Source organism: Tinamus guttatus, unplaced genomic scaffold, assembly GCF_059628265.1.
Source record: "Tinamus guttatus ecotype Peru unplaced genomic scaffold, ASM5962826v1 Tinamus_guttatus_pri_ptg000492l, whole genome shotgun sequence".
Taxonomy (NCBI): Eukaryota; Metazoa; Chordata; class Aves; order Tinamiformes; family Tinamidae; genus Tinamus; species Tinamus guttatus.
In genome coordinates, this window is record NW_028289026.1 from 1,844,379 (window position 1) to 1,864,691 (window position 20,313).

Sequence of the window (20,313 nt, forward strand, 5' to 3'; positions counted from 1 at the left end):
TGTGTTTCAACTTGTACCCATTATCCCTTGTCCTGTCACTGGCCACCACCGAGAAGAGTTTGGCCCCATCCTCTTTACATTCACCCTTCAGGTACTTATACATACTGATTAGATCCCCTCTCAGGCTTCTCATCTCTAGGCTAAAGAGGGCCAGCTCACTTAGTCTTTCCTCATATGATAGATGCTCCAGTCCCTTAATCATCTTTGTTGCTCTACACTGGACACTCTCTAGAAGTTTCTTTGTGATTGGTTTTGTGATTGCATAGCCAGGAATGGGCTGAACCCTGGCACGTTCTTTAGCCTCCACATGTCTAGGTAGCCACGGAGCAAAATGGAGTAGTCCAGCTGCCCAGCTCTAGTCATGTGCACCTCTGAAAGAGCAGAGGTGCAGAGCCTACCCTGCTTCATGATATGTGATGGCAAGACCCATTCTGCCCTTGTCCTGTTGACCATGTTGAGCCTATCCCAAAATACCCATGCAACATGTGTTTTGGATTCAAGATCCTGATCCAGAGATTGAAACATGTTGTAAACATAACCATATTGTTCCAATCTAAATCTACTTGCAAAGTAAAGCTGAGCTGATGCTATTACTTAATGAATAAGGATCAGGGTACATGCTCTGACTTATTAAAGCAATAGTAAGTCATGGTCTGCATTTATATGTCAGAGCACATAAATATCTGCTCACTGCATACACAGAGAGATAATTTTGCAAAAAATGAGAGATGGCAACACATGGCCTGACAATGGGCACAAGTTGTGCAGAAAAGCAGGCAGAGCTTCTCTGGGCTCTGTATTTTATTATTATTATTTTAAAGGAGAATTCCCATTTCATTTAAAGAGCAGAGGAAAAAATGCTTCTCTAATGTTTATCTTTTTAAAGCTCATCTACTTGCGGGCATCTAACAAGGCCTAATCAAACAAGACAAGATCCTTGACAGCAGACTGACAGAAGGTCTGTTCGTGAAAAGTGGTTATGCAGCAGCTGAGCATCTCTTCATATCACGTATCGGGCACTAGAAAATGCTGAGCTCAACCAAAGAAGCCATCCCCAGGCTAGGTTTTTGCAAATGTAAAAACCTTTAAATAGGTTTAATCCTTAGCTAGAGTCATTATTAATACATTTTCCTCAGCGTTGTAGTTCTTCGTTAACCTGTTAGATTTTAAGCATATAAGTAACTTTGAATAATCCCCTTAAATTCATATACACACAATTATTGACATCTGATGCATTTGTATGGTTTATATAAAGACAGATTTAAATCAGATAGGACAGTTCTTCATCTTTAAAGCATTTGTGGCAGCGACCTTATCATTTCTAGGCTTAAAATGTAATGTTGTGGTGTAGAATTGTTCAGTAAAATTATGGTTCCCATTTAGCATAGATGCATTTGGAAATAATTTAATGTAGTCTGGGGCAATATGTAACTTTCCAAGATATTTTTCATTTTTCTGTAGACAGTGATCCATTTTTTTTTCTGGCACTTGGAATGAAACCTTATTGGATGTTATAGGTTTCTCTTTAAGAGAAATGTATATAGTTTAACAGAGTATTAATTGGAATTACACTGTTTTGTAGCCTCCAGCTGGCTGTGAAGGTCATACTGGCTTGTATCATACAGTCAAAGCATCATTTTTCTAAACAAACCTGACAACTTCAGGGAACTGAAAAGGGCTATAGTCTGTTTAGACTTCTATCCAATTTTGATTTTTGTTCTTTAATAATTGCATACTTTATATTATTTGAATAAAATTTTAAAAAATGTTTATATCTTAAAACCAACAAAGAACCTTTCTGTGGTTCATATACTGGTATATACCCCACAATATGTATCCCATGTATATGGGTTACCTTAGTCCATTAGTTAACACTGCGCTGGCACCATTTCAGCATTAACACTGGAGTTAAGGTTCCTGTATATAGTACATTATCAGCATTTGACTTTGTAGCTGCCTTACAGTGTTTGGTGTCAACAGAACTGACTCCACTCTGGGTTACAGAGATATTTTTCTGATACTAAAACATTGTTGCATCCTCCTGCACACACGCTTCTGATTACACACTTAAAAAATAATGCATTACAAAGTTAATTGCATTTATTAGTCCATTAACAGAAATCGCATGCCCTTTCTAATGTGAAGGAGAACCCCCTATGGCGCATATACCTTTGTCTCTCATGGAAATTAATAGAACTTGTAGTGAATCTTTCAAATCTTTCAAAGTCTTAGATGGCTTCTGCTTGTATATCTGCATAACCACTTTCATAAAAACCTTAATATTAACAGCATATAATATAGGGTACTGCTGAGCTCAACTCTTTTTTTTTTTTTCCTATGCATTTACCACACTTATCTAAATGCTAGGTGAGTTCTTGCCTTAAATAATAGTTTCAAACTTCTGCTCTGGAACTGTGTCTGATTTTTAGTTGAGGATTCCTCAAGCTACCATTACTTAAATAGCATTTTTTTTCATTCTACTGTTTACTCACTTGGAAATTTCTAGACAACAATTATGTTCCTCGTGCTTTTTGTGTTGATCAGGCCAAACTAGCTGGATTCCTTTCCCCTCTGCTCAGGAACCTGGCTCGACTTTTCTCATACTGGTGTTGTGCTTCTTCCTTGTGCCTCTGTAAAGTTGTCCATATCATTCTTGAAGGAGGATATGGATGAGGATAAATGTTAAGACATGAGGTCCTGCCAGTGTCATAGACGGTGGCAAGAACCATTTCCTGTCATTACTGGAAACTTTTTAATTAGCACAATCTAAGATTGCCTTTCATTTTTGTATGGTTTCCGGAAATGAATGACTTCTGGAAAATAATGAGTGAAAGTTTCATTGCTGCATATTTGGGTATTTCCTACTCTCTCTTGCTTTTATCCTCTAAGTTCACTGGTTTTAGCAGAGCTTTTTTTTGTTGTTAGCTCGTGATCTTGTATTTTATAGTCTTACCTTTTCTTCCATTTCTGTTGTTGCAAACACAGAGAGGTCATCTAGTTACAATTTAACCATTTCTAAGTAATCCAGTCCAAAGGATCATCTCTTCAAGTGGTTAAAACATTGCATCAGTTCCAATTTGATTTTTTTAGTTCATTTTGACCCCGGGATTTCAGCAGAGCTCTGCAAAATGGCAGAGGGAACTCCCTCGAATCATGTCTTCTGTGAGGGCCACAACCTTCAGATTGAAATGTTGGCAGCCATAGAGGTAAAAAAGCATGAAGCAATACCAAAATGTAGTAAGATTATTTTTTATTCAAAAAAATCAACATAGTGCTTTGTTTCTGGTCAGTATTTTTTGATTTACTACTTTCACAGCTTCAGAATAAAAATAAAGCACAGTCATTGAAGTTACATTGAACAAGAAGAAGGGAATCTGCTTATTTAGATTCTGAAGAGGTAAAGTAAGTGTGATGGTTGTAATACAACATACTGTATATTATAATGCTGTTGCATCAACGCTCATTTTAGCCTGTTTAAATTTTTTTAGAAATGAGCAAAAAGTCTTGAATTACAGTCTCAGTGCAAACTTTTGCTTGCTATCAGTAGTAAACAACACTAAGTATTTTATTACTCATTTTATTACCTGTCAAGTACTGGCCACTTCTGCTTAGCGACATTTATCTTTACAGAGCACAGCAATTGACTACCTCACAAGTTGATCTTTACAGTTTTGTGCAGAGATGGAAAAAAGTGCTAAAACCAATGCAGCTCCTGGGGCCGTGTGACATGGGATTAGTGATGGAGAGGGGAGGCCTGGAGGAGACCTGCCAGGTGTGGTGAGGGGAGGCCGGGCAGCTGCTGCCGTGCTGAGGAGTGTGAAACGTGAGTGCCGGGAGCTCGGGGAGTTGGCGAGTTGTGCTCACGCGGGAAGGACTGCGAGATCCGGCCTCGCCAGAGCAGCCAGACCTTTCACCAGAGCTGTGTTTGTCACTCCCCATCCTCAAGGACCCTCCGCTGGAGCAGCCCTGCGGCCAGGCAGCCCCTTTCCCCTTTCCTGTGCTGTCTCTCCAACTTTCTGGATGGCAGGGATAGCAGCACCAGCTGTGGCAGCAGGACTTAGGCTGTTTGACCTGTATTTATCCAATGTGGCATTTCAAAGGAGTATTTGCCACTTCCTTTCACATTATAGGTCTATGTTGCCTCAGACTAATTGTTGCTTTTTCACAGGCCTCCCTCCCATAAACCTTACACTGCCTCTTCCTCACTGCCCCATGTATAAAGCATTTTCTTTACTGAGAGTGATTTTTTTGGCAAAAGTCCATGAAAGCAGATTTTTTTTTTTGCTTTTTCTTTTTTTAGCTACCACGTCAATTCAGCCAAGTAATGTCTTTTGCAAAATTTGGCCTATATTTTCTGATCCACACGTCGAAATTACAGTGGTTTCTCTCTCAGTTATGATAGAAGCCTTTAGTTTAGTTTTATGATGATAATGTTCTTCCTTCCACAGAAAACATGGTCCCCACAGTATTCTGAAATACAGGAAAAGCCATTTAGACATGAGAAACACCTTTTTTACTCTATGGGTGACCAAACACTGGAACAGGCTGCTCAGAGAGGATGTAGAGGCTCCATCCTTGGAGACAGTCCAGACCCAACTGGACGTGGTCCTGAGCGATCTGCTCCAGGCGACCCTACTTGAGCGAGATTGGACTCCAGAAGTGCCTGGCAGCCTCAGCTGTTCTGTGATTCTGTAATCCGTTGATTTAGTAAGCAGAAGAATTTCATTGCAAAGGAGACATAGAAAAATAACATGAATTAATCCTAGCTGATGGACATAAGCAAAGACAGCTTGTTCTTCAGTGAAAAGTAAACCAGGCCTTTTTAGGATGCACCTATCAGTATAACTTAGCCCTTGACCTGAATGCATTTGTTCCATGCAGGCAACCCAATTGTCCATATATAAGAGAGAGCACAATTATATTTGATTAGCTTGTAGGAGGAGGAAACTCAAGCATGTGAGTTGCCTAGTTGTTCTGATTGCTTCAGTACAGAAACCAAAGAGCTAGAATTAAGTGGTCAGACTTCCACTTTCCTTACGACTAGGGGCAGGTGAAATAATAACTTGCCTTCATTTTACGTTTTCTGCTTTGTAAACCTCAGTTCTACATTTTTGTACTTTCCAGTGAGACCTAAGTGCTGAAGTTTAAAGTGTGCAGGCCATTAGAAATATTCATTCATGTTGACAAATATTTTGATTAAAATACAAGTTAAATGGAAGGCAGAGATATTATCAGCTTTCACAGCTTTTCCCAGCTAGGTGGATACGAGGAGAAAGTATAGTTATAATTAGAGGCTTGCAAGATACTGAGTGTTTCTGTTTCTCTGAAAAGAGAGGTGAACAAATATTGCTTTGATTAGGTGATGCTGTGATGTTACTGCTGCTCAGGAGTATGGTAGTTGGTACCAACACGCTGGTCTAATTCCTTAAGCAGCCCGGAGTGATCCCAGTGGAAGCCGTGGAGCTGGAGCTGGGACTGAGTTTGTGTCTAATCCCATCGCATGCTCTGAGCCCTGCACGTAGCTGCTCCCCAGAGCTTGCTTTTACCCACCAGTGTTGGCGAGGAGTAGTCAGGGATGTCCCTGTGCAATCTCAGTTGCATGATCATTGGCCTTATTACCTTCTGAACTTAAGATATAGATAAGAACTTAATGAAAGAGGCAGTCACAGTGTTTTATTTGAAGGCTCAACAGGCTTGGTACACTGCAGTTTCTTTGGAAGCTTTGAGCTCCCAAATCTCTGCCTGCTTTGTGAGTCAGGATGCTGGTTATGTGTGATCTTTCTCTAGCTGTCTCCTCTGACATCTTCCCCTTGCATGGCTACAGGCCAAGCCCAGAGGTCCACGCAAGGACGAGACCCAGAAATAGGACATTGCTTGAAGACACCTTCCGTGACCCTCTCTCGGTTGGTAGAATTTCTTCTTGGCCACATGTACTACCACAGAGATCTCTTCATCCATTTTTGCAGCATGACCCCATGTTTTACAGAGTATTTTAGCTCCCCAGAGTAACAAGTAACAGAACTAAATGACAGCAGAGCTGAAGCATAAATAGAAAGAGGAACAGGCAACCACTAACCGCTGACGCTTCAGCCGAGCCTTGGCAAGCCTCTCTGGAAATGCTTGTCCCAGCAGTGCACATTGCATCTGCAAGTACCTTCGTGGTTGCCTCTGTGTACAAAGTTTCTGTCATCACTGACCTACTTTTTTGCTGACAGTGCAAGGGCGGAAGTTTAATTTAAAGGAATTTATTATATTTAAATATCTCACGCTGTTCTGTATTCCCTTGGATGCTGATATATACCAGCATGTGCTGCCTTATTTTGTATTCCACTGTGTCTGGGATGTGAATTTTAAATTTCAGTTTGAATTATGCTTCTAAGTCACTAAGGCTTTTAAAAATGCCAGCTTTGGTAAGCACCTACTGTGCTGTAGATAGATCATATGCTGCCATTTATATCCTTCTTTCTGTCAACCAACTTTGTGACCTTGAGGAAGGCCTTTTTTCCCTTCTGTTTTTTAATTGGAAAGGAGTAATTCTGCCTATCAGTGGAACACCTTAGTTGTCGTTTGAGAATGGTGTGGGAAAATTGTGCTTTTTAGCCACCATACCAGGGTTGTCCCATCTGTAAGTGAGAATGTCCATGGAAGAGACCATGAGAGGGTTAAATATTCCCAAACAACTTGGGGTGAAGTGGCAGGATCACTTGCGGGCTGCTCCAGAAGGAAGTGGCATCAGTGGCTGGGGCCACCTTAACCTTTCACTTCATTGAAGTTTTCTTCTCCTTTTTTTTTTAAACAAATGTACTTCCCTAGTGATTCTCTGTGTGTGGGGATGTGTGTGTGTGTGTGAAACTATTTTGGGAAGGAATCTGACCGTTTTAAGAGAAACGAGTGGCACATAGGGTATAAGGCTTCCTACTATATTGTCTATCAAGTGTCAGAACGAAACTGTTTTCTCCACATTTTTCTGAGCTTTCCTAGGATAGGGCAGTAGGGGATATATATGATCTACTAGGGAATGGCAGATGAATTATTCAGAAAATTACCAATAAGTCTTTCTTTTTTTTATGCTTAGATGGATTGGATGACATTCTGCAAGATATGTGTTAGTCAAACACAAACTACTGGGCTTAGTAGAAAGAAATAATCAGATGAAATATTTTGACTGTGGTCCAGGTCATGACGTGAGTCCTATCTTCATCTGGCATATTTGCCATTTATGGGTTTTAGAAGCAAAATTAGACTCCTGTCCAGTTGCTGCCTTTGCAGAATCCTTGCTGATTGATTCAAAGAAAGGTTCAGTAAACTTCGAGATGTTTCTAGAGATATTCTCTAGAGATATTCAAGACGCGCTTGGACGCAGTCCTGTGCCACGTGCTCTAGGTGACCCTGCGTGTGCAGGGGGGTTGGACTAGATGACCTCTAGAGGTCCCTTCCAACCTTGACGATTCTATGATTCTATGTGTAACTTCCCTAACTGAAAACATAAAGTAAGCTTCAGATAACTGACAGCACTCTTTCTTCACAAGTCAATCCCTGATTCTTGGTTTCTTAAGCAAAGATTTTGAGATTTCCTATATCTTAACTTCTCTGACAGTTGATATAGAAAAGACCTAAGAGCTTCTCTACAAGTAACATTGTTCCTGATTAACTCTGAACACAATTTGCTGTGAAACAGGAGCACTTTGTTCTGGATTAGCCATGTCCATGAAGTCTTATTTGGAGTAAGAGTTCCTACATGTTGTTAATTAGGAACAGTTCCTGTTTAGACAAGCCCCCAGGAAGATGGTTTTGGCAGGCATGCATGAAGGTACAGACTGCCTTTATTTGCTATCAGCAGGAATGTGAGCCATAAGTACCCATGTGTAAATATTAAAGGATCACTTATACCTGTGCCAGGAAATTGCTCAAATACTTTAGCTCTCACTTTGTTTTCTGCAGGTAAGGGAGGCTGAGATGCCCAGTTCAAAATCTGTCCTGTAATCTCAAATAATATGTGGAATTATATATGGATGATATTATATTGGTGTGCACAAAGCTGTTTTCTGGAGTTAAGCTTTTAAAGCTGTTGAAAAAGGGATGACTTTTTAAAGACTTGCTCCATCAAGATTTCCCCTCATTGCCCTTCATCTTCTCTCTTCTATCCCATGTCCCCTCAGACTGGTCAGATTTTGTTGGTGAACTCATATTCCTGAGTAGCTCTTGAGGAAAACCTCTTAAAGCTGGAGAAATACGGCTGATGTCAAATTATGTCTTTTCCAGTCATAGTACAGACTAGCTGACAAAATGTGATTAACGTGACTTGAAGTAAAGTCATTGAAGCCTTTGCTGAGAAGCCTGATTCCGAATGCCAAGGGATAAAGAATTTACTGGCTCACTTGATCCTTGGTCCCGGTGTGCATGATTGCATTCGCTGTTCTTTTTTTCCTTTTTATCCCCATTTCATTCAGCTCATGATAAATATGGCTGAACACTGTCACATTTTTAGAATTCCTGCAGAAAGTTGATTTATATGCAGAAATACAACCTCAGTGGCTTTCTCTGGGGTTTTTATTTTTATAGTTTGCACTAGATGTAAGCAGAGTTTACTGAACTACTTTTCTTCCATGCAGTTTGTTTATTGGCAGGCTCAAAGTGGTGAAGGAGCCCTGACTTAGAGAGAACAGTGTGCACTACCTGAGAGAAAAGCCCAAATTCCCCTTCCCGCCTTCATTCCAAATCAGTCAGCCTGGAAATCATGCAATACGGATATCATTGCTATACAGGGGAGAATGAGTTCCCACTTCCATTTGGGAAATGCAGATAGATTTGATTTTCAGCCTGGTTTCTTGAAGCTTACGTGATCATGCTCTGTCTAGTTTAATGATTTTGTAACATCTTAGCAAATTTGGATCCGATTTAGCAAGTGGGTGGAGATAATTACGGTAATGAAATTTCTGCTCTTCTTAGGAATATAGGCCAAAAGGCACAGGAGAGAGTCCCTGAAAATGCTCTGAGCGAGGAGTGTAGAGGGAGCCCGTATCTTCTGACATGAGAACCAGAAAGAAAACACCTGTAAGTCATCCACCCACTGCAGAAAAGCCTTCAGTCAGAATTTAAGGCATAAATGCTCAGTTCTGGGACTCTTGGCTGTTTGTTCGGTTACGAAATATCGTACCGGTCTTGGCACACTTTAGCACGTGGATTGTACAAAGAATTTGGTGAAATAAGGTTCCCTCTTTGGTCAGATTTTGTGTCAAATTCACTGTATTGATTTACACCTTTGCCAGTGTCTCTGAGGTGGGTTGAGCCTTTTGCATATGTATTACATGCTTTTTCCATATTTTTTGTTCAAATAGGGTATTGTGCCATGTGAGACATGGTGAATATTAACAGAACCTGAAATATATTTTAAATGTAAAACTCAGTGAAAAATACTCATAATTGCATGTTCTATAATTAAAATCGTGTAGGCCTTTCTAACTATGGCAACAGCTGTAAGAGCACATCTGGAAAATATGTTTTAAGCAAAGACATTTTAGCTCAGAGAATTTCACAATGCATGGGATACTTACCAGTACTCCTTTCCAGAATACTAATCTGATTTATCTATGTTTTTAATATAAAAGAATTCATTTTTCATGATGTTTGCAAATCTGGCTTTGAATTCATATCACAGACTGGGCGTTCCAGTGCAGTTCAAGCTCAAGTGCTGCAAAACAGAACCATTGCTCTGTTACTATATATAGATGTTGTTAGGCAAAAAGCTACTTAAGCCTTGTCTGCCCAAATAATGTTATCTTTAACTTTTCTTTGACCAGATATTTTGCCTTTCTTTGATTCCGGAGAGGAATGCTTATTTCATGCTGGAATCGCTTTGATAGGAAGGTTGGTGTCGTGGCTGGACCCCTACTCTGCACTTCTTGGGACTCGGGTTAATGCCCTCCTGCACCACCTCCCTTCTCAGAAATCAGAGATAGTTGCACCTCCCTTAAATTACTATAGCATTGCTCAGAGCTTCTCCGAAGTTGATGAGTATATTTACAAAGTCAGACCACGGTCACTTGGATGACCTGCATTTGCGGTACAGGAGCCCAAGAGTTGTGGCTTTCACGCTTTCTTCATATACAGGACATTAGCAAAAAATACTACGATTGTTGTTTCAAATGAAGCTGTAATAAATTAGAAGACAGAAAACTCTTTAAAATCTCTATCCAATTAATTCAATGATAAACATTGTTACATACGGTATTAGTTTGGGGGAAAAAAAAAAGACTAAAAGTAAAGATGAGGAACCCCAAAACTTTCACTAACTAGCAAGGTGGTTCTCCAAGCAGGATTTGCACCACAAGCCAAATATCTCCAAGACAGCTGCCTGACTTGCTTTCAAGTTTATGGGTGAGATTTTGCAGGTACATCTGATAATAACATTTCTTCATGACCAGCTGACAAGTAGCATTTGCAACCAGCTCTCTGAGTGAGCAGGCAGTTTCCCTTCATTTAGAGTAGGAGGCAACTTTTGTAGGCCAAATTGCGTTGTGTTGAGAGAGCTTTGTGGCTAAATTTTAAATCATAAACACTAACCTTGCTGTGCAGCTGGAGACAAAATGCGGTTACCCTACCAGTGAAGAAGGTACAGCTGGAAAAGTGAATGAGGTTCAAAAAAATTTGTGGTGGTGAAACTGCAAAATCAAAGAGCAACGTGGAATGTATTAGTGGTAATGTGGGAAAATTAATTCTGAGTTATTGACAGTTTAACTGGCATGCAGGAAACAGGTTAGTGTGCTTAGAATGTTGTGCCGCTCTTCAATTTTTATTCTTTTCCACTGGACAGAAATGGAGTTTTTTCCATATACGAGGTTTAAAATTTTAACAAATTGCTCATGTGGAGTGTTTGGCAGCCGGACCCTAGCACTCCACATTTGAAGGAAACTTTTCCTCTTGCATTCAAAAGCTGCAAAGCCTTCCTTGTGATCCAACATGGGGACGTTTGCCAAGCTTTTCCCACTCTTGCTGGTTATGTCTCCTTTGCAAAGGATATTCACAAGGTGATTTGACCCACAGGCTCAGATTGCATGAAGAAAAGGTCATTAAGGATCGAAGGCACCACCTCAAGACATATCCCAACTGTTTTGTTGCCAAAGAGCTGATTGACTGGCTGATTGACCATAAGGAGGCCTCCGACCGAGACACAGCAATTAAACTTGTGCAGAAATTATTGGATCACAGCATTATCCATCATGGTAAGTGCAGTATCCGCTGCCACAACTGTTCCAAGCTGAATTTTATTGCCTTTAGTGAAGCAGCCAGGGAGCTGCTGCTCTCCTTCCTCAGTTGCGCATAGGACAGATCGGATCCCTTCCTGTGTCAACGGGAACAGAGAAGAGAAAGCATCTCCTTAGCACTGTGCAGCTCCACGAGGTCCCCATGTCCTGAGAGACAACGAGAAGCAAAAGAGATACGAGCAGAGCATGGACATACGTTCCCAGACATACATTGCCAGGCCCATGCAGGGAATGACGTGGTGGCAGACAGTGTGCCACTTTGTGTCCGCAGGCAGCAGCCGCTGGCCGTCCCCTCTGCAGCAGGGTCTCCCAGTGGCCCTTTCCCCAGGGCACAGCCCGCTCCTCCCCATCCAGCTGAAAAGCTCATCTGAAAAACAAGCCAGCAAAAAAGGTCATTTTTCTCACACGGATTCGTTCTCCGGCTCTGTCCCTCACACCAGCTGCACAAGCATTTGTGCTGGTGCAGCTGCAAGAAAGTGAGTTGTCAAACTGTGCCCTGATTAATTTTCTCCTAAACTTGCTGTCTCTTTGAGCCCTCTTCCATTCAGCTTCCTGAATAGCAATTTGCACTTATGAAAAGGAGACTGCCAAAACAGTGATAGCAGTTAGTTGCCTTTTGGTACATGGAAAAGCATGAAAGCACAGAAGCAAAGAAGATCAATTCCTTTATTTCAAGCCTGTGGTATCACAAATTTTAGCTTATGTTTCTTTTTTAATAGAAAATAGAGTAATTTTACTAACTGACGGATGTTGACTTTATACAGAGGTCACTGTATGTGCATCAATACTGCTGCTATCAGCAATGCATTAACAACACCTTAATTAAAGGAAGAAAATGCACATGCTAATGAGTGCCACTTCTTCAGCTTCTGCTTGGCTATTAGATTAAAATTCTGGGTTGTTATGGAAACTGGGAATCTCAGTAGATAGTTAAAGAATAAAGTAATTACAGAGTATTCAAATCTGACTGCTTAATCCTCTGTTGAGAAAATGTCACTGGTTACATGGATTCCTGAGTGACTTAATTTAATTGAGCAATAGATGTTTTATTGCTGAATACCTGTTTAAAACTTTAACAACCTTCATTTATTTTCCACCTCAGAAGCCAATTGCACACTGCCCCTTCCATACAAATTGTATAGATATGTGTATGCATATAATACGTAACCATATAGACTTGGTGTTTTTGAGAATTTTCATGTATAGCACTCAAAGATAGTAAAATTATTTGTCAGGCATACATTGACGTAGGGCAAATTCCAATAGGTTCAGTCAGGTTCTGCAAGGTGCTCAGAGTCCTCTTTCAGCTGCAGTGACAAGTGACAGTGGCAGTGACACTTGCCCACGAGTACCCGTGGTGCAGAAGGGGAGGCCACACGTGGGCTGCCAGCTCTGCTGAAAGTGGCTTGGATGGGATGTCGTCTGCCTTCAAATATGCCCTTGCTGAGGCTTTGTTCTCTGTTCTGGCATTTTTAGGCATCCTCCATCTCTTATAAATCCCTATGTAGCATTTCTCAGATACTCCTGTTGTACCTTCCATTTGCTAGCCCCATGGCAGAGCAATTGGGACAATTTATGGGGTAAAAGGCTTTGTTTTTAACTGTTTCTACAGCAAGTCTCAGGTTTCCTACAGCACTACTTAGCTGATGCAAGTAGCATCAAGAAGTTGCTCATTCCTGTAATTACTGAGCATCCCACTCGACTTTCAACAGACGAGCCACATCTTTCCATCAAAAGACTTTCCAGGTGTATAACAAATCTTGTTTTTTTACTGTTTATGTTTGCTGCAATGCTTACTGAAGCAGCTGAGTTATCTGTCTCCATCAAACATAAATGTTGTTTTCGAGAAGTTATCTTCAATCTCTCATCCTTTATTAGAACATAGTAGAGTTATGTGCTAAGAAATGTAGGGGGTTAGACCCCAAACATACTGAAGTTTGGCAGCAGCACGTGCTAAATGGATTATCAACTCTTTAACATCACTGTGATGCTTTTTTTTTCAATTTTATATTTCAGTTTGTGATGAGCATAAAGAATTCAAGGATGCCAAACTCTTCTACCGCTTTAGAAAGGATGATGGGACGTTTCCACTGGATAACGAGGTGAAGGTGTTCATGAGAGGACAGCGACTGTATGAAAAGTAGGTTGCATTTCGTATCCATAACATGTTGATAATAGTACCATAGGAGCAAATGAGAGTTGATAATCTTATAATTACATAATCTTGTAAGCACATAATTTATTTTCTAACCCTTCATTTTCTTTCCTATTTGCCTTTTGCTGTTCTATAATGTTGACTTGTAGCATTTTCTTCAAAATGAAATTGCATTTTCTTCTGTTCTGTCTTGTGAACCTATCCTGTAAGAGAAGCCAGTGTACATTTAAGCCCTTGTCCTCTACCAGTAAAAGTGATTATTAGCAGAAGATTTTCCATCTAAAATTGTAATCACTAAACCTAAAACTTTAGTATGTCAAAATGTACTGAACAAGTGACTACATGTCTGTTGAGACACAATATCTGTGGCTTCAATCAGTATATATGATTTTCAATAATAAGTGAAAATAATCTTCACTCTTGCAGTCTGCAGAGCTTCCGAATCAGAAAGATTATGTTAGAAGTATCTGGAAAAAAAAAAGAACAACTAAGAACATCTAGTAAGATTTTAAATAGATGATTATGCTGGCATACTGAATATCCCACAGGTTTATTTCTGTCAAAAATCTAGGCAGTTTAAATATACTCACAAATCTGTAATTAATAACATTTTTATTCAGTATGTAGGGATGTAACGTGGTACTTTCAGGCGGAGTAAATGCAGAGAGTGCATGCAGAGAATGGAGAAGAAGGTAAATGTGTTGGCATATACCACAAACCAATGCGAAAGGTGTGATGTGCTGTTTTCCAAAGAGCTTGCAGTTTTATTCTTGACGTAATGAAGCATACGCTCATGCTCTCTTAGAGCAGAAAGTCTACAACCACCATGGCAGACATAGTGTTGTATGGCTGGATTAATTTTGTTTTTCTCCTAGAATAAAGCAAAAATTAGTAATTGCACAGAAAAGATGTCAAGCAGAAGGCTAAAAGCCGAAAGCCCCTCCTCTACAGTCTCTCAGTTGCTCAGGTGTCCCAGGGCTTTCCAGCTTCCCAGAGCACGGTCAGTCCTGTGGGCTTTTCCTGCACAAAAGGGCAGACTTGGAAAACTGGCAGACCTGGGGAAAACTGCCAAACCCACCGTGATGATCTTCATGATCATCTTGAAACAGAAATACCCTTTGCTAGTAGTGTCATTTTACAAGATGTTTTCGTACTCATGTGTGATGAGTAAAGAACCTACTTGTACAAAGACTGGGAGACCGGTGGAAAGACCTGTGTAGACTGTGTATATTTCAGTGAAACTCTGTTACAGGTAAAATTGGGTAAAATTTCCTGAGACTCAGCGGCTGTGAGTATTTTCGGTAAAACTAAATTGGTTAAAATGCAAGAAAATACACTTACTGGAAAAGTCCTTCACCCTATTCAGTGGGGAAGAGCAACTGAATTTCAAAACTGCCCTAGGCCTAACAGAGTAAAACATTTGTTCCTTTAGACTCTGTCAACACGCGGTGCCTGCAGGCCTGGCCTGTGCTGTGAACAGTCAGTTGGCACGTCTACAGCTGCAAACCTTCTGTGTTGCCTGTAGCTTATGTGGGCAAAGTCAGTTTTTGCTGGTGTAGGTAACAGGCCCATGCCTGGAAGGAGCCACAGTAGGATAAATGCTATTGTGCCAGGATATCTACTTCGATCCTAATGTTTCAGCACAGAGAAACATCCCCAAAACAAGCCCTGGAGTCCTGTTTATCTTACAGTATACTACTAAAAATGTTTACAACAGTATAGATCATTTCCATCTAGGGAAAGGAGTTAATGCCAAAAGGAGCACCTATATGTGGATATAACTGCATCTTCATAAGGTGAATGCTCGTGGCTGGCATATGTAAAGGCTTTTAAACCAGAAACTTTTAAACCTAGCCCTGAATGCTAAACATGGTATAAATCACAAAGGCGTTTCAAAGGCAACCTACGATAGTCAAAGCTAGTAAAGATTCTCCATGGCTCATTGGAAATAGTTTATATTCTTGAGAGATTAGAATGCATACCTGGGCTCCTTGAGTTTCACCCTACTTATTGTAGCAAATCCAGTCGGTAGAGCATTCTGATTTCATTATGCCTCTTGTCCATGCACACCTATTAGCAACCCTCTCAACATTTCATTTTAAACCAAGTACCCAAAGCCAGCCCAGCACAGAAGAAGTTCTGTGATGAAATGTGTATGTGTAATGTATTTGCTGTGTGTTGCTTATAATGTTGAGAAATAGAATATTAACTCAGCATACTTAAAATAGCAATTAAATGGCTACAGCAATTAAATGGCACATAAAAGTTTATTAGGATGTGCAGTATTCATGCAGAGATATGAAGTCATTACTGGTATATTCCACTTGTTTATCAAAAGTCCTGTAGGTCTCATTTCAAGAGAGCCAAGCCAAAGGAAATTTATCTGAATCCAGCATATATTTGTAAATCTCTATCAAAACTTTTTAGTTCTTGATGATCTTCATGAAGCTTTGCCAGTCTGAGATGAGTATCATACTGTTCTCTGCTCTCCTTTCCCTGTCACGTTTGAGCTAGAGTCAAATTGTTACCTTCAGAATCCAGTATAGTTGGTACTTGCCAAAAATCATGGGCATGTTATCAAACATCATTCCATGCAGATTTTTTTATCTTCAGTAGATTATTTATGAGCAGAGTGTGTTAGGAGGATCAGCAGATTATGGAATGGATGGAGGAAAGCACAAGGTAGGAGGATGTGAAGCTGCCTGAGGTCTGCCAGCCAGTTAGGGCAGATGATGCTTTCCCTGGGACACAAGAACATCAGGTCTGCCCCTAAGCTGAAGAAGACCTTCCTTTTCCCTCCCGCCTCCCTTCCTTGTGGCCACAGAGCTCCTCTTCTTCTGTGTGCCATTATGTTATGTCCTTCTCCTACTGGGGCTTCAGTGGATGCACTTGTGCTTTTAGAAAGTTTATAATTGCATTCTTGCTTCATCCGCACCGAAAAAAAATAAATCAGCCTGTTTTCCCTGCAAATAAATGCAGACTGGTAATCCATTCTAGGAACATGTTTTGAGTTTCAAGTTTATAACTAGAGATGAAAGGTGGTGGCTTTCTTACAGCTTTAAGTCTCATGAGAATTCTTGAGTAGTATATCAGAACCACAGATGGTATCATTTTCATACTGTACAGGACTGACCAAAGAATGAATATAAGATAAGCATGTTTCCTGTTCCATAAATCCCTCATTGCAAATCTTAAAAGGGTCTAAGGCAAACCTTTCCTGTTTCTTTTTTTTTTAAAGTCCAATTTGTGGACTGTCTAGTGCAAGCAGATTTAAGAGCTAAAAGTCAGCTCATGACATTGACAGCAACCGAGATTTTCAGCCAGATTTCTCACAGAAAGATGTGAGGATTTATGGTTTTAATTTCAGGAAATAATTCAGATAATTCTGAGTCTGTGTTCTTTGAACACAGCTCATCAGTGGTTAATTCAAATTTATTATCATCTGCTGCAGTTACTTAGATTAAACAAGGTAAATATTTTCTTTCGAAAATAATTTGAATTTCAGCATTTGATTAAATACATTCCATTAAAACAAGATAATACATGTTCTAGAAAATAATATGTTTTGACATGAATGGTCTGATTTTTTTTAAGAAGAGAATAGAAGGGATAGAGACAGTTTTCCGTTTTGGCCTATGAAAGGACAGTTTTTTGTCTGTTATAAATTGGTTTGGTTTCGTTGGCAGCAGTGGAGTTACACTGATTTACTTCCATTAGCAATACAAGTCCACGGATTCCTGTCTCTGGGTTTGTTAAACTGTCAGTTTGTCATGTCTGTTTATTCGCAAGTCCAAATCCTTTGCAGTTCTATTCTGGGCACACGCAGAAGGGTGTGAAATGTCAGCCTGAGTGTTTTTCCACTTGATGTTTTTCCAGATTCCTTTTGTGTTTCTGTAAAACTCTAATGATTAACATCTCTTTTGCAAGGACCTCTGTATCTGCTACTCCAATAAGCTGGTCAATTAATTACAGACTTGTGAAAGAATAATTAACACAAGCCTAAGGATTTTTTATATGGTGCTTGATGAACCTGGGTATCCAGTTCTGGATAACCATGCTATAGATGGTGATATAAACCTCACGTATGCATTTTTTTTTCTGGGAGGGGAAAAGTCTGGTTAACAAAACGCATTTAAAGATGGTCCTTCAGAGCTCTCTCTTACATGTGGTTAGTGTTGCATGATGAGCTGAGCCTTGCATGCACACACAGGCAAATAAAATGCAAAAAAGCATAAGGACTGAGGAAGAGTTGTGGGGTCAGTGTCTTGTCCCCGGTGGCACTTGTCCCTAGTGGTACTCTTGCTTTTGACCTCACCCTTGACTCCGACTAATTGTGACTTTCTCCATTTTTGCTTAGCTGAGAAGTGCTGGCTAACACAGTAGCTCCTTGTAACAGATCACTGGATCTGCCCCTGGTCTCCAGCTGTGGCAGAGCAGCTCAGGACTGGTTTGATGATCTGCTGACTGCTGGTCAGAGCTACTCAGTTAAGGCTCTTGGTTAGCCCTTATTGAAGTCAAGGGAATAAATCTTTTGGAGGAAATAATACGGCCAGATGCTATCAAACATGGTCGTCGAAACTTCAAATGAAAATTTTCACAGAATCACAGAATGGTGGAGGTTGGGAGGGACCTCTGGAGATCATCTAGTCCAAACCTGCTGCTCCAGCAGGGACACCTAGAGCACGTGGCACAGGGTGGCATTCAGGTGGGTTTGGAAGATCTCCAGAGAAGGAGACTCCACAGCCTCTCTGGGCAGCCTGTTCCAGTGCTCTGTCACAGGAAAGAAGTTCTTCCTTATATGGAGATGAAACTTACTGTGTTTTAATTTATACCCATTCCCTCTTGTCCTGTCACTGGCCACCACCAAGAAGAGTTTGGCCCCATCATCTTTGCATTCTCCCTTTACGTATTACACGTTGATATCCCTTACACATTGATCAGATCCCTTCTCAATCTTCTCTTCTCCAGGCTAAGGAGGCCTCGTTCGCTTAGTCTTTCCTCTTGTTTTTTTAAGACATGCATTTCCAAAGCTTGGCTGCAGAACGTGGAAGTTGCCCAAGTAGATGGTGTTGTATATTTATTGGGCTTCCACCTCACACTGCAGTGAGTGCGAGTGCCAGCTACCACAATACCTTGCAGATAAGCTTGCTTGCTGGCTAAGGCCTAGATTTTTGAAAGGAATATAAATCAGTTGAGCCAATCTAATTTTTTGCCTCTTCTAGCTAGATGCATAAAGGACCAGAAAAAAATATGGGAGAAGATTATCTTGCAGTTTTCCATCCTGTATGGCTTAAATACACAAAAGGCACAAAAATTGTGGGCAGGAACTTAATTTCTTCGTAATGGATGAATTATAGAACTGCTGGTGGTTTAAGAACAAGATCAGTATGTATGATTTTACATGAAATTCTAATTCTTAGATTGATGATTAGAAGGACAAAAATTAAAAGCTTGCCAAATCTTTATGGTTTAGTTTAACTGTGTCCCTAATTTCAAAGTAATTGGTGAAGGAAGGGCACTTGAAACCTTGCATGAGGAAAAGAAACTAGTCCTCTTATTAGCCTATAATGAACAAATATGAATAATAATGAAATTAATAAAGAAGGAGCCTATGTTGATCCTTCTCTAATCAGAATTTGGGTACTGTGTTACAAGGGAGTGTTTCTGATTTCTTCATTTTCATTTATTTTTGCATTAACAAAATACTGAGGCTTTTTTCCTTTTGTTTTTATATTGCTTCATTTGTTTAGGTTACTCAAATGTAGAATAATTTATATTAGTCTATATATTTAAGTTATATATATGCCAAGTCCTCTAAGGTTTAAGAGACCCTTCAGAATGCTTCTCTGAAGTGCTCTCGCTCCTGTGTTACACAGAGCAAACTGAGGCAGCATCCAAGGCTCAGATGTCAAAATATATCCAGGTGTCTAACCCCGTTGATTACATCTGAATTACTTTGGTTTGGAGGCCAGATATTTGTCAATCACCCAAACCACAAAAATACCCTTTTTTTTTCTTCCTCTAGAATATCTCTGCAGCTCTTTTAAAGCTTATAAGGAGAATTCTCAAAAGTGTCTAAACGACTTAGGGGCAGAGTCCTGCTAACTGTAAAAACTAATTACGAATTTCTGAACACACTAGTCATGAGGTTGTACTTTTAAGCTAATTTTGTTTCTAAGTTGATTATACATTAAATTTTACAGCAGGTAACTAAATGTGGGTAGCATGTAAACCAAAAAAAAAAAACTTGTTTTCATATAGATAAAAATCACCAATCCATGAACCAAAATTCTTGAGTAAGATGTTAGCAGCAATCTTTCTGACTTTGATTGACATCCCAAATTTAGACGAAGTGCTTGAGGAAAGACCTAATAAATCAGTGAAAGTTTTCTATCTGTTTGCTTGATATCAATGAGATTTGCCAGACTAGATTTGGAGTTGTTTTCTGAAGAAACATTTTCCTATGAATTTCCTCCCCCATTCCAGGCTAATGAGTTCTGAAAACACTCTTCTGCAAGCCAGGGAAGAGGAAGGAGTCAAATATGAGCGAACCTTCGTAGCATCGGAGTTCATCGACTGGCTGATGCAGGAGGGAGAGGCCACGACGAGGACGGAAGCGGAGCAGCTCGGCCGCCGGCTCCTGGAGCACGGCATCATCCAGCACGGTGAGACGCTCACGTAGCAAAAGCAACAATTTGTGTAGCGTTTTCTTCAGGCAGCACCATGTGCATGGTCCTGCTGGTCGTAGTATGGCCAAGGCCTAAACAATCTGAGATGCAAGTCTGGTCGACTCGCTTTAGTAAAAGGGTGTTTTCTTTAAAAGCACTTAGTCTTCATTCTGAAAATTCTACCTCAAAGAAGTAAAAAAAAGATGGTATATGGGATTACTATGTA

The 20,313-nt window shown here is 40.2% G+C and overlaps 1 protein-coding gene across 1 annotated transcript in view; it reads left to right on the forward strand.

Moving 5' to 3' along the window:
- The window catches only part of DEPTOR (DEP domain containing MTOR interacting protein), a 63,664-nt gene that overhangs the window by 12,499 nt on the left and 30,852 nt on the right, over positions 1 to 20,313 (forward strand). Inside the window, 3 exon segments of the mRNA XM_088533296.1 lie at positions 11,044 to 11,222; positions 13,281 to 13,404; positions 19,906 to 20,084. Of these exon segments, the coding sequence (XP_088389422.1) occupies positions 11,044 to 11,222; positions 13,281 to 13,404; positions 19,906 to 20,084 (482 nt within the window).